Source organism: Lontra canadensis, unplaced genomic scaffold (assembly GCF_010015895.1).
Source record: "Lontra canadensis isolate GAN:19392208 unplaced genomic scaffold, GSC_riverotter_1.0 scaffold108, whole genome shotgun sequence".
Lineage (NCBI taxonomy): Eukaryota > Metazoa > Chordata > Mammalia > Carnivora > Mustelidae > Lontra > Lontra canadensis.
In genome coordinates this window covers 257,674-270,313 of record NW_022631102.1, presented here as the reverse complement: position 1 = coordinate 270,313, position 12,640 = coordinate 257,674, and the positions used below count along the sequence as shown (strand labels likewise).

General features: G+C 68.5%; 1 protein-coding gene across 2 annotated transcripts in view; it reads right to left on the bottom strand.

Annotated features, from left to right (window-relative positions):
* Positions 1-1,394: 1,394 nt before the first annotated feature.
* JAG2 (jagged canonical Notch ligand 2) overlaps positions 1,395-12,640 on the bottom strand; it is a 25,927-nt gene continuing 14,681 nt past the window's right edge. For both annotated transcript variants that reach the window (XM_032839634.1, XM_032839635.1), the window contains 21 exons: positions 9,583-9,713; positions 9,368-9,487; positions 9,076-9,189; positions 8,802-8,915; positions 8,542-8,655; positions 8,415-8,461; positions 8,098-8,268; positions 7,138-7,288; positions 6,821-6,970; positions 6,618-6,731; positions 6,300-6,413; positions 6,109-6,222; positions 5,810-5,926; positions 5,509-5,536; positions 5,339-5,424; positions 4,896-5,009; positions 4,676-4,791; positions 4,065-4,313; positions 3,476-3,607; positions 2,265-2,421; positions 1,395-2,010 (listed from right to left, as the gene is read on the bottom strand). In XM_032839634.1, the coding sequence (XP_032695525.1) occupies positions 1,523-2,010; positions 2,265-2,421; positions 3,476-3,607; positions 4,065-4,313; positions 4,676-4,791; positions 4,896-5,009; positions 5,339-5,424; positions 5,509-5,536; positions 5,810-5,926; positions 6,109-6,222; positions 6,300-6,413; positions 6,618-6,731; positions 6,821-6,970; positions 7,138-7,288; positions 8,098-8,268; positions 8,415-8,461; positions 8,542-8,655; positions 8,802-8,915; positions 9,076-9,189; positions 9,368-9,487; positions 9,583-9,713 (2,941 nt within the window). In that variant the 3' untranslated portion in view covers positions 1,395-1,522. The remainder of the gene's footprint in view (positions 2,011-2,264; positions 2,422-3,475; positions 3,608-4,064; positions 4,314-4,675; positions 4,792-4,895; positions 5,010-5,338; positions 5,425-5,508; positions 5,537-5,809; positions 5,927-6,108; positions 6,223-6,299; positions 6,414-6,617; positions 6,732-6,820; positions 6,971-7,137; positions 7,289-8,097; positions 8,269-8,414; positions 8,462-8,541; positions 8,656-8,801; positions 8,916-9,075; positions 9,190-9,367; positions 9,488-9,582; positions 9,714-12,640) is intronic.

Here is a 12,640-nt window from a genome sequence, read left to right as displayed (position 1 = left end):
GTGTCCTCCCGCTGCTGACCAACACAGGGTCTTGGCTCTGCCCCTCGGCTTGTGTCCACCCACTCCCTCGAGGGAGAGCAAACAGCGCGAGCTCAGTGCACGGTGGCATCTGGGTGGGTCTCCCACGGCCCGCCGCCACGCCACCGGCCAGCCACACTGACCCAGACCGACTGCAGCTGCCAGCCTCGTGTTTTCGTTCTCTCAAGGCTTGACTTGGGAATTTCCTAAAACTTTAAGAGCTTTTAATGGATAAGCAACTTTAAAGGGTTTTATAAAGTTTTTTTTTTTCTCAGCAGTTTTAGTGGGGACTGCAGAGACCTCCTTCCCCCCGCTTCCCGGAAAGCTTCCCCCAAGCACGTGTCAACCACACAGGACAGCGACATGTTCACGGCCTCAGGCGCCCAGGGGAACCATCTCCCTACCTGTGGCCACCACGGCCACGTGGCCCGACACGCGACCCGGCTCTCCACCCTGCCCACCTCCAGATAACAAGGAACAGCACCAAAGAGAACAAGGAAGGCGAAAACATTTAAGTTATTAAATCAAATATACAGAGTGATTCATTTAATATGTACATATTTACAAAAACGCACTTTCGCGAGGAGGGGGCCGGGGCCGGCAGGTGGGCCGCGGCCTGGAGCCCACGGACGCTGACAGTTGCGAGGGGAGGGTCTGTGTGAAGGCACTTGTCGCGAGCTTCGATTCTGCCCCCGGCCCGGGGAGAACAGAGCAGTCGGGAAGGGCACTTCCGGAAACACAGTTGAAAGATCTCTACGGCCCCGGGCGGAAGCGGGCCCGGACGGCGGGCGGAAGGGGCCGGCCAGCAAGCGGGCCGGCGTCTGCCCGTGGGCCCCTGCGAGGACCTCAAGCCCCACTGACCACCGCAGGTGCCACCGACAGCCACTGGCCGTGCCACACCCCACAGGTCCCACTGACAGCCTCGGGCCACACCAACGACCACAGGCCACACTGTCAACCACCGGTCCCACCAACACCACGGGCCACACCAGTAGCCTTGGGTTGTCCCACCAGACGCCACGGACCACACTGACAGCCACCGGTCCCACCGATGCCACCGGCCACACCAACGACCACAGGCCACTCCGTCAGCCACGGGTCCCACCAACGCCACGGGCCACGCCAACAGCCAAGGGTCCCACTGGCTCTTTGGCCTGGAGCCACTGAGGACACCAAATGAGGAATAATAAGGAAGATTCTGTAAACAGTGCACCACCACTGGTAACAGACAACCTGGTGGGGACACAGACACCCTCTGCTCTCTCCTGCCACACAGCGCGTGCGACACACAGAAACGTTACAAAAATAGCAAGTATCCGAGAATACTCCATTGTTCTCCGCCCGACAGTCATCGAATAATTTATACAAGGTTAAAGAAACGTAGAAAATAAACATTTGTTTTTGGTTTTTGGTGGTTTTTTACACAAAATAAAGAAACTATGCACACGGCCTCGGCCTCCTACGGCTGCGGTGGTCCTGGGCCCCGGCCCCACCGCGGGCCGCCCTACTCCTTGGCGGCGCGGCGCGAGTCACTGGTGGCCCTGACCGCACGGTTGTCCACTTTGGGGCCTGAGGCCCAGGAGGCCGGCCTCGCAGGAGAGCAGCTGGGGTCTTTGGTGAATTTGTGCGAGAGGAACTTCTCGGCCTCCAAGCAGTCTCCCTCGCCGCGGCCGGGCTCCTCGTCCTCCTCCCCGCCGTCCCCACGGCCCGTGGGCCCGGGCAGCGCCTCACCCGCCCTGCGCGGCGGGGGCGTGACGTTCTTGCACGGGTAAAGCACGTCTTTGTGGCCCCCACACAGGCCGTCACCGCCCAGCCGCTCGATGGGGTTGCGGATGGGGTTGAGGGGGGCCCACTGGTTGTTGGCGCTCTCCTCCCGTGGTAGCCGGCTCCTCTCCCGCTCTTTCCTGCGTTTGCGGGTCCACCACACGCAGATGACCACGCACGCCAGACACAGCACGCTGAACACACCACACAGCACTGGCACCAGCAGGCCTGGGGGGCACGAGCAGGTTGGCCGGGTGCGGGGACCCGGCACACGCCCAGGCCTGGGATGCCCGTCCTTTGGCTCCTGCCTGAGGGGGAGGGACCCAGGGGAGGGGCTGGGACAGCAGGTGCAGGGGGCAGCCACCGAGAGGGGGCGGGGCCCAGGAACGGGCAGCCCCCGCCACCTGCGCTCAGCCTGGCCCCGTCCCTCTGAGCCACGTGTGCGGGAACGAGTCCCACTAGGCCCAGGCCCCCTCGCTCACCCACGGAAGAGCTGCCCACGACGACCGTCTCCACTTTGACCTCGGTGACCGCCAAGAACAGCGAGCTGTTGCCCCGCTGGGTGATGGCTGCCACGATGGCGTGCGCGGCGCTCTGGACCAGGCTGCTGTCGGGCAGGTCCTTCGCGGGGCTGAAGGACTGCAGGGGGAGACACCACAGAGAGGCCCCGCTCGCCACAGGCGCCAGCACGGCCTGCCCGCCCCATGCCCAGACCGGGGAGCGCCAAGGCTGGCGGCCAAGAGGGGTGCAGGTGGCTGGGGGCCCTGGGGCTTCTTGTGGGGGCACCGGCCGGAGGACAGGCCTGCAGCAGGCATGGCCCGGACCACGTGGCTCCGAGGGGGCGGGTGTGGCCTCGCCCACCCTCCCTCCGGACCACCTGCATCTGGGACCAGCACAGCTGTCCTTCCCAGGCAGGCGACCAGACCCACCGGCCGTGCCCGAGGACTCCAGGGTTCTGTCCACACATCCCTGGCCCCAGTACCTGCCCCTGCCTCCATGGCCTAACAAGCCAACGGCGGCAAGCGGCCGGCGCCCTGAGGAACCGCCCTGCCTTTTCTCCCCTCCCTCCCCTGCCACGCCCTACTACGTCCACCCTGGACCCCAGACCCTGGTCTTCCCTCTCCGCGCTGCCACTGAGCCTCAACCACAGACCCTGGGGGCCTCCCACAGCTCCAGAGACCCCTGCCCAGAGCCCTGGCCTCCACGGCCTCAGATTGTGGACGGGACGGGAGCCAAGTCCCGTGTCACAGCCACCACTCTGTCGACACTGCCTGCGACATCCCCGGCCTGCGAGCCGGCCCTGGGTGGCTCCTGGCACCTGTTCCTGCAGCTGGGCCTTGGCTCCGAGGACCCTGCCTCCCGGTACCTTCCCTCCACGCCCCTCACCTGCAGATCAGCTTTCCCTGCTCTCTGCCTGCTGCCCCGGACCTGTCTTTCATTATGGCAGACGGGACAGGTGACCTGACCCAGCCTGGCCCCACCAGCCCCGTGAGGGCACAGAGTGTCCCGGACCCCCAAAGTACAGGCACACAGGAACAAAGTCCTGGGTCCATGGGTCACCCTTTGCCTCCAACCACCTGGGGACAAGGCTGGCCTGGGCCTCTGTCCCCAGCACCTCCCAAGAAGAGAGATAGAACGGGACTCTGGAAAAGGGACGCGGGCAGAAGTGACGAGCCGTTCGCCTAGTACTCACCACAGCCACCTCCACTGTGCTGGCCCCTGAGGACGGCCGGTCACAGAGCAGCACGAGCAGGCGGTCCCGGGCCACTGCCCTTGTGGCTGGCAGGGCGCGGATCCCAGAGCAGATAGCGCCCACGGTGGTGCCCTGCGTGGGGACAAGCAGCACGTGAGTGGGGTCCTGGGGACACGGACCCGAGGCGGCCCATCCTCCTGCTGGCCCCACAGGCACATGGCAGGTCACACCTTGGGCCCCATGAGGAGCAGGCCAGGGATCGGGGGTCCAGGAGGGAGCTGACTTCCTAGCCCACCCAGCAAGCAGACCGCCAGCCCAAGTCAGGGTGGGTGAGGCCTGGCGGTGCCCCCATGGCCCCATCCTCCTTCCCTGCTAGAAGGGGAGCTACCTGCAGGCCCGAGGCGGGAGGGGGTCTCGCCTGGTCCTCAGCCCTCCTCCCCAGACCCCAAGTGCACACGGGGCTCAACCCTCCCTCCTCTGGACCCCACAGGCCCCGACTCCCTGTGCGGCCCTTCGGGCCCTCTGAGAAAGGCTGGCGGTGCTGGGGGGCTGCAGCCGGTCAGTGTGCCCGCCCTCCGGGACCACTCACCTGGGGCACTTGGTCACGGTTGAAGTGCAACGTGAGGCGGGCACAGTTGTTGTCCAGGTGGCTGGAGTGCGGCAGGCACAGGGTGCTGGGCAGCAGGGGCTCCTCGGTGCCACACTCCCCCCAGGCTGCACACGGTGGCTGCAGGCACTGGCCTGGGGCCTTCTCTAGGCACCGCTGCCCTGGCGGGCACTGGGCACTCAAGGTGTCAGGCCGGCCAGCCAGCAGGCAAGGCCTGCGCCCACACCACACCTGGGTCAGGCACGTACACAGGACAGACGCAGGTGCACAGACAACACGGGCACCGTGCAGGAGAGAGAGACACGGCTGCGGTCGGCAAGGCCCAGGGTGCCCTGCCCCACCACAGCCTCCCAGGATGGACTCAGAATAAGGACGGGCCTGCCCCGGAGCAGGGGGTGCCCCAAGAAGGAAGAGACCAGGCAGAGCCCCCAGCTCTGTCTCCCCGTCTCCCCAGCTGCATGAGAGGAAGGGCCTGCCCCGAGCATCCCTCCCAGCAGGCCCAGCGGAGGGGGTGGATGCGGCTCCCCACAGCCCCCCAGCGGTAGCCCCCGGGGCTCCCAGGCAAGGGGGAGGCTCACGGGCGACACCCATACCTTGCTGCAGTCCCGGCGGCCGTCCACACAGTGGCAACCGTTACAGTCCTCCACCCAGGAGCTCCCGTGCGCGAAGGGCACCCCCTGTGACCAGCAGGGCCTCCCAAATCCAATCACTGTGGGGAGAGGCGTTGGGGGCAACTGCAGGCCGGGCCCAGAGGCCAGGTCCTCCCCATGCCCCTGGTGGCATGGTCCCCCGGGGCCGGTGCCCTCCACCTACCATCCTGGCACCGTGGGCCGGCCCTGCCCGGCGGGCAGCTGCAGTGATAGCCGTCGATCTCGTCCACGCACGTGGCCCCGTAGGCGCAAGGCGAGGACTGGCACTCGTCGATGTCTGCGAAGAAAGTGGCGGCTCAGGAGGCCGTGAGGGGGGCCAGTGCCCTCACGCGGGGCCCAGGAGGATGCTCAGGCCAGCATAGGAGGCCGTTCAAGTGGTGGAGACCCCGCCAGCCCCGGTCTCGACCAGTGTGCCCCTCGGGGACTCTGCCAGTGGTCAAGGGCATTGACGAGCGCCTGCCCCGTCCTCCTGCACACGCCTCTGGCACGGGGTGTGCCGGGAGACCCCGGGGACCACCGCCGTCACAGGGCCGCCCCAGCTGTGCAGAGGGACCGGGTGGGCTGGGCCCAGCCCCTCCCACCCCAGGACCCCCCAGGGCCCCTCACTGATGCGGCAGTCGGGACCCGCGAAGCCGGGCGCACACTCGCAGCGAAACCAGTTGATGCCGTCCACACAGACGCCGCCGTTGTAGCTGCGGGGCAGAGAGCAGGTCTCAGGGAGGCCCCCCGCAGGCCAAGCTCCCCGGGGTCAGCCGGCCTCCGGGGCAGCCACTCACCAAGGCAGGGGGCTGCAGTCATTCGTGTCTGCGCAAGAAGAGAGAGGAAGGTCGGCAACAGCTCCGCCGGCCCCGCACCCCAGCCAGGCCTGCGCACACCGTCCGTGCCAGCCCGCTGACACGGGACGGGGAGGCTGAGGGCGGTGGGGCCTGGGCCAGCTAGCTCCAGGAGGACGTGTCACTTTGGCAGACAGCTGCGAGGAGCGGGTCTAGGGGCCGGGTCATGAGGCCCGGGCTCCCACCCCCCGGCTGTCGCCACCCCCCAGGGCCTCCCTCTGCAGCCCCCCACCCACAAGCTCACTGTGCGTGCAGGTGCGGCCCTCCCAGCCGTCCCGGCAGATGCAGGAGAACGAGTCCCCGCTGCCCACGCACGTGCCCCCGTTCACGCAGGGGTTGGGCAGGCAGCTGCTATTCTGGGCTGTGAAGGGGAGAGGGGAGAAGGGGGCCTTGTCGTCTGCCCGTGGGCCTGCGTGGAGCCTCTGTTGCAGATCCCAAGGTGCCAGGGCAGACGGGACCAGGGGCAGGAGGCTGGGCAGGTGGTCGTGGGGCGCGGTTGGGGGAGTGTGATGCCTGACCTGCCTCCCCCGCCCGTTCACCCACCGATGTTGCAAGTGCTGCCCTTCCAGCCCGGGGCGCAGGCACAGCGGAAGGTGTCCCCGCTGTCATAGCACGTGCCGCCGTTGCTGCAGGTGTAGGCATCGCACTGGAACTCGCCTGTGGGCACATGGCTGCTCAGTGCGCATGCCGGCGGCGGCGGCGCCCCAGTGCGCCAGGGGCCCAGGGGCACTCACGCGAGTGGCAGGTCTTGCCCTTCCAGCCGTCGTCGCACGCGCAGTAGAAGTCGTTGACCAGGTCGAAGCAGCGGCCGCGGCTGTGGCAGGGATCGGGAAGGCAGTCGTTGGGATCTGGGGGCGAGGACGCCGGTCAGCGGGGGTCGCCGGCGCTCAGGGGGGGGGTTGGGGGGTGGGGGCAGGGGAGAGCAAGAGAGGCGGGGCCAGAGACACCTGCAGGGCACCCCCCCACCCCGTCCAGGTCCCTTTCGGGCGCCAACTACCCAGAGCCAGGACCCACTGGGCACGGGACCCACCGGACGGCGCGGGCCCACTCACTGGTGTCGCAGAGCTCGCCCTCCCAGCCGCTGGGGCAGAAGCAGCGGAAGGCGTCCACCTCGTCGATGCACGTGCCCCCGTTGCGGCACGGCTGCCCCAGACAGTCGTCGATGTCTGCGGGGGTGGGCGGGCGGTGAGCAGGGGGTCCCGGGGCCCGCCCCGCCCCGCCCCGCCCTGCCCCGCCCTGGCCCGCGGCCACTCACTCTCATGGCAGTAGGCGCCCGTGAAGCCGCTGTCGCAGGCGCAGGAGAAGTTGCCCCCGGGAAGGCTCACGCAGCGCCCGTGCGGGCCACACACGCCGGGCGCCAGGCCGGCCGCCCCGGGCCCCGCCTCCAGCCCGCAGCCGTCAATCACTGCGCACACGGGGCGCGGTCAGGGCGCCCAGGTCGCCCCGCACCCGGCCCGACCCCACCCCAAAGGCAGGGGTCTGGCCTCGGGCGCCACCCCGCCCCCGACGCCAGCCCCGGCTGCGGGCCCCGCCCACCCCGCGGGCCCCGCCCACCCCGCGGGCCCCGCCCACCTCTGCAGGCCCCGCCCGGGCACGGCTCCCTGGGCACCGAGCAGTTCTTGCCGCCCATGTCGTCGGGGCACGCGCAGTAATAGTCGCCCTCCAGGCTGTAGCAGCGGGCCCCGTTCTGGCAGGGGCTGGGCTCGCACAAGTCCGTGTCTACCTGTGGGGCGGGAGCGTCCGTGAGGGCCCAGTCCCCCGCCTCGCCTGCGGTCCCTACGAGGACTCCTGGAGGCCCGGGGCCCGGGCTCCGCCGGCACACCCAGGCCTCTGCCGCCAGAGCCTGCAGGACCGCCCATCCGAGACTGTCCAGGCCCATCAGCTGGACGGAAACACCTGCAGGTCACCAGGCCCCTCCCACCACCCTCTGCTCCGAGGCGGCCCCGCTTCCTCTGGCTCACCAGGCAGCATCCGGCCTTTGCCCCTCCTGCTGGCAGGAAAGCCGGCTCCTTACCCCCTCCCCAACCAGCACAGCCGCCCTGGGCCCAGCATGCGGGGCTTTCCCAAAAGTGTCACCACCGGCTCCACGGCTGGGGGAGGAACTTCTACCAAGGGCCCCAGGAAGCCTGTTGGTCAGGAGCCCTGCCCCTGGTGTCCTGTACCCCCAAAGGCCAGGGCAGGTCAAAGAAAGGTGGGGCTGTGAGGCGCCAAGGAGGAGGGACACACCCACCCTCAGGCACCCCGTCCCACCCCAGGGCCCCTCTCTGACGCTGCTCCCGTGCTCTACTGCATCAAGACCGTTCCGGCCACCTGGGCAGCCAGCCCACCCCAGCAGGAGGCACTTGTCATGACGAGAGTGACCTTCTGACCCCCTGCCCCCGCTCACCCGCGGCTCTGGGGCCGGGTCTCCATCCAGAACGGAGCCCAGGATCTCTGTATGGCCGACCCCACCTGCAGGCTGTCCCGCTCACTGGGGTGGCCTGGGGATGACGCTGTGCCCTGCAGCTCCTGGGGCCGCAGCCTGGGCCTCACCTCGCACAGTGGCCCGGAGGTGCCCTTGGGGCAGTGGCAGCGGAAGCCATCCACCAGGTCCTCACAGAGGCCTCCACGACAGGGGTCGCTGGCACACGCGTTCAGCCGCACCTCGCAGTGCCGGCCAGCAAAGCCCCGCGGGCACACACACTGGTAGCCGGTGGTCAGGTCCTGGCGCAGGGGGAGGAAAGGTGGGGGACGGGGAAGGGGGTGGGGAGAAGGTGGGTGAGCTTCCAGAGGCCACCCTCCCACCCCAGGGGCAGCACCCACCCCGTGGCCCTCCCCCACGCGGGCAGGGCAGGGGGACTGCATCTTACCTTGCAGGTGCCACCATGCTGACACTGCCCACGACAGTCGTTGATGTCTGGGGACAAGGGGCGGGGTCACAAAGGGGTCCTTGCGCCGCCCAGCCCCACCCCCTGCCACCACCCCCCCCATACTGACGGATATGGCAGTTGACGCCCTTCCAGCCCGGAATGCAATCACAGTAATAGCCACCAATCAGGTTTTTGCAAGAAAAAGCATTAAGGCACGGCTTCCCGTCACATTCATTGGCGTCTGCAGAGGAGAAGGGGGGGCGATGGGGCTCAGCGCCCCCTGCTCGCACACCTGGCGCCCACAGCCCCAGCAGCCCCAGCAGCAGCAGCAGCAAGCATGCCCGCAGCACACAGGCCATGCACGCGCCAGCCCCGCAGGACCCTTACCCAGCTGGCAGGTGGCCCCCACCCACTGCTCGGGGCAGACGCACTCGAAGCCGTCCACCTGGTCCACGCAGGTGCCTCCCGCCGCGCAGGGGTTGGAGGCGCACTCGTCGACATCTGTGCAGGGACAGAGGGAGAGGCGTGGGGGCTGGGCTGCGGGGAAGGCGGCCGTGGGCCTGTCCCTCCTCCCCGGACTATCAGGCATCAACCACCCTGCCCTATCCTGGCTCCCAGAGGCCAGTCCGGAGCCCCCCATCTCGTGCGAGTGGGCACTCACCAAGCGCACAGGTGGGCCCGCTCCAGCCTGACGGGCAGCGGCACTCGAACCCGGAGGGCGCCTCGTGACAAGAGCCCCCGTTAGCACATGGGTTGGAGACGCAGGCGTGCTCAGCTGCATGGGAACCAGAGGCGGGGGCAGGGGTTGGGCGTGTGGAGCCCCGGCTCCCCACCTTTCCCGAGGCCCCAGGGTGGGGGTCAGGGAGGGCCTCCCACACCAAGAGGCCAGAGGCACAGGGCTCCCCAGGCTGGCCAGCTGCCAGCCCAAAGCCAGCAGCCGGTGGCCGACGTACCCCGCTCACAGTTCTTGCCCGAGTAGCCGTCAGGGCAGGCGCAGTGGTACTGGTCGGGCTCGGCGTTGATGCACGTGCCCCCGTTGACGCAAGGGTGGTGGCTGCCACAGTAGTTGAGGTCTGGGGGCGAGGCAGGGTCCTCAGAGGCCCGCCTGCCCCCCGCCGCCCGCCTTCCCCACGGGGCATCGCGCTCGGGCCTGGCCGGCCGCCGCTACCTTTGTTACAGAGCAGGCCGCCCCAGTTGGTCTCGCAGTTGCACTGCCAGGGGTCCACGCAGCTGCCGTGCACACAGCCGGGGTACGGGACACACTCGTCACAGAACCGCCCCTGCCAGCCGTAGCTGCACCTGCGGGAGGCCGGGAGTGTGAGGCCCGAGGCGGTGGAGGAGGCTCCAGGCTGGCTCTGGACGCAGGCGCAGAGTTTCACGGGCCACCCCCAGGGCTGGCGGCCCCAGCCTTTGAAGCGGAGCAGGCCCCGGGCCAGGTGGGGGTGACGGCACCCTCATGGGCACTTCCCGGCCTCTGGCCTCGGATGGCCGGCCGCAGCTGCCCAGCCACTCCTCCCTGAGCTATTTCGGGCCTCACCCTGGAGCAGGGCCCCAAGAGCAAGCGCCAAGAAAGGCAGGCCCCGCCGGGACCCCAGGAACGGGCGTGCCAGCTCCAGCTCGCCAGGTGCCACCGGCTGGGTCGCACCCGGAGCCAGGCAGGACGGTGGGACGTCAGGAGAGGGCTCCGGGCTCAGCCCCGGCTCTGAGACCTCAGGCACCGTGTGCGACCTCACCTGGAACTCAAGGACAGGAACTCTCTCCCCATGGATCCCTATCAGGGCCCCACCTCACAGATGGGGACACGGAGGCCCATAGCAAGTGCCCCACATGGGGCCGCTCCTGACCCAGGAAGAGTCACCCGTCCCTGGCAAATGGCCTAGAGAGGCTGCTTGGCTCCAAAGCCACGACCCCAAGGCCTGGCCCTGCCTCCAGCAATGGGCCAAGACTCTCTCTGGGAAGTCCTTCATGAGGAGAGACAGTCGGCTGGGGCACAAAGGGCACCCAGGCTACTCATGCAGGTCCCACTCCCAGTGGGGCAGGCCTTCCAAGGGCCCAGAGCTCAGCCTGACTCGGGGGCACTGCTGTCCATCGTCCTGCAGCAGACTCCCTGGGGACCAGGAGGCTGCCCTCCAGGCCCTGGACAGGCCCCCTCCTGGGGACCCCCTTCCTAGAACCAGAAGGTGCTGAGGAAAGCAAGTCTCTCGCAAAGTCCCTTCCATGCCGCCACCTGCCGCGCGAGCTTCCTTCTGTGAGGAGGGAGCCAACAGCCCCTTCCTGGGCTGCCCCGAGCCCCACGGCCAAGGGCTGCGGCCAGGCTCAGCGGCAGGCCACAGGGAAGCCCAGACTGGAACACGGGGCTCCAGTATCCCGCCCAGACGTGCCCAGAGGGCCCCAGGGCACAAGAGCTGCACATCCCCCAGGGAACCCGCCCTCCAGGTGCTGTGAGGAACCCATGGCTGGGTCACCCACCAGGACACCATGAGGCCAAGCACAGCAACCAGACCCCCGTGGGCCCTGAGGATGTGCTCTCAGCCCTGGGTGGGGCAGCCCTCACCAGCCGCCGCCCCCCCCCCCCCAGCTTCCCTGGCCTGTGGCTCCAGAAGCCCAGGGAGGAGGCGGCAGGAAGGCAGGCCCATCTCCGCAGCAGCATCCGGTGGGGGGTGTCCGGTCCTGAAACCTGAGCCCTGAGCCACCCGTGGCAGCTGGGCCTCCCCCACCGAGTGGGCGGGACACACCTATGGCTCCTGGGGCCCTGAGCAGCAGGGGGAAGGGGAGCCAGGAGAGCCGCCTCCCTCCCACCTCCCTCCCGCCCTGGCTGCTTAGGCCCAGCATGAGGGAGGTGCAGGCACTCGGGGCAGCAGGCCACAGTGTGCCGCCTGGGACCCAGCCCCGCAGTGCTCACCGCCCGGGGACCTGACCCCCTGGCCCCAGCTGTCCAGAGTCCCCAGGCTCACGCCCGTGACACAAATCAGAGAGCGAGGCTGCAAGGTATGGCTCTGTTCCAGGCAGCCACCCAGGCTGGTACCCTCCTGTGCCACCCAGGGTTGACGCCTGGGTGTGCGTGCCCCCCAAGACATGAAGCAGCCCTGGGCCAGGCTCCTACCCACCAGGGGCCCCCTTACCCCGGCCGTGCTCCCTGCACCACCCAGAGGCCCACTCACTGTGTGAGATACGTACGGGGGCCGAGTCGGGGAGCCCTCCCCAACTTCCAAACTCTGCCCTCGCAGGGGAAGCCTGCCTCTGCCTCCCTGCCCTGGGGCCGGCCGGGCGGCTCCTCGTGCCACCTCCCGGGCCAGAGCCACCACAAGACACACAGAGGGGTCCCCACCCCTCCCTTCCTGTCTCCTGAGCTGGCCAGCTCCCAAACCAGCACGAGCTGCCCCCGGACAAGTTACTTGGGCTCACTGTCCTTGCCGGGAGACACTCAGGACAGCAACCCACCCCCCAGGGTGAGGTTCTGGGGCCCACGAGCCCCCTGCTGGGGCAGCGCTTCCCTCGCACCCGCCCCAGCTCCGCGACAGGTTGCAGCCACTCCAAAGGACTCGCTGAGAGCCTCCACCTGGTCCCCCGGCCCCCAGGCCGTCCTTGTGCATCCCTGGAGCCCACCCTGGCTCTCACACCGCCCGGCACCTCCAGCTGCCCTGCTCCCCTGTCCCCAACATGGGCAACAAGCTTACCCGCAGCTCCCGTTCCTCCCACTGCCCCCCACCCAGGCCCTGCTCAAGGTCTGCAGCGGTTCCCTGCCTATAGGAGACATCCAGACCTCTCGCTCTCCAGGTGCCCTGACCAGCACCCCGTCCATCTTATCTTCTGGATCCCCATGACCCCTGCCCATCCCGTGTCCTCTCCCGGTGACGCCACGACTCCCAGCTCATCCTGTGTCCTCTCCCAGTGTCCCTACGCCCCCCAGCCAGTCCCTGTCCTCTCCCCATGACCCCACGACCCCCGGCCCATCCTCTGTCATCTCCCCGTGACCCTATGACCCCCAACCTATCCTGTGTCCTTTCCTGCTGTCCTTATGACCCCCAGCTGGTCCCTATCCTCTCCCCATGACCCTGCGACCCCTGGCCCATCCTGTGTCTTCTCCCAGTGTCCCTACGACCCCCCAGCCCATCCCTGTGCTCTCCCCATGACCCCACGACCCCCGGCCCATCCTCTGTCATCTCCCGTGACCCCACAACCCCCAGCCTGTCCCATGTCCTCTCCCCTGACCCCACGACCCCCAG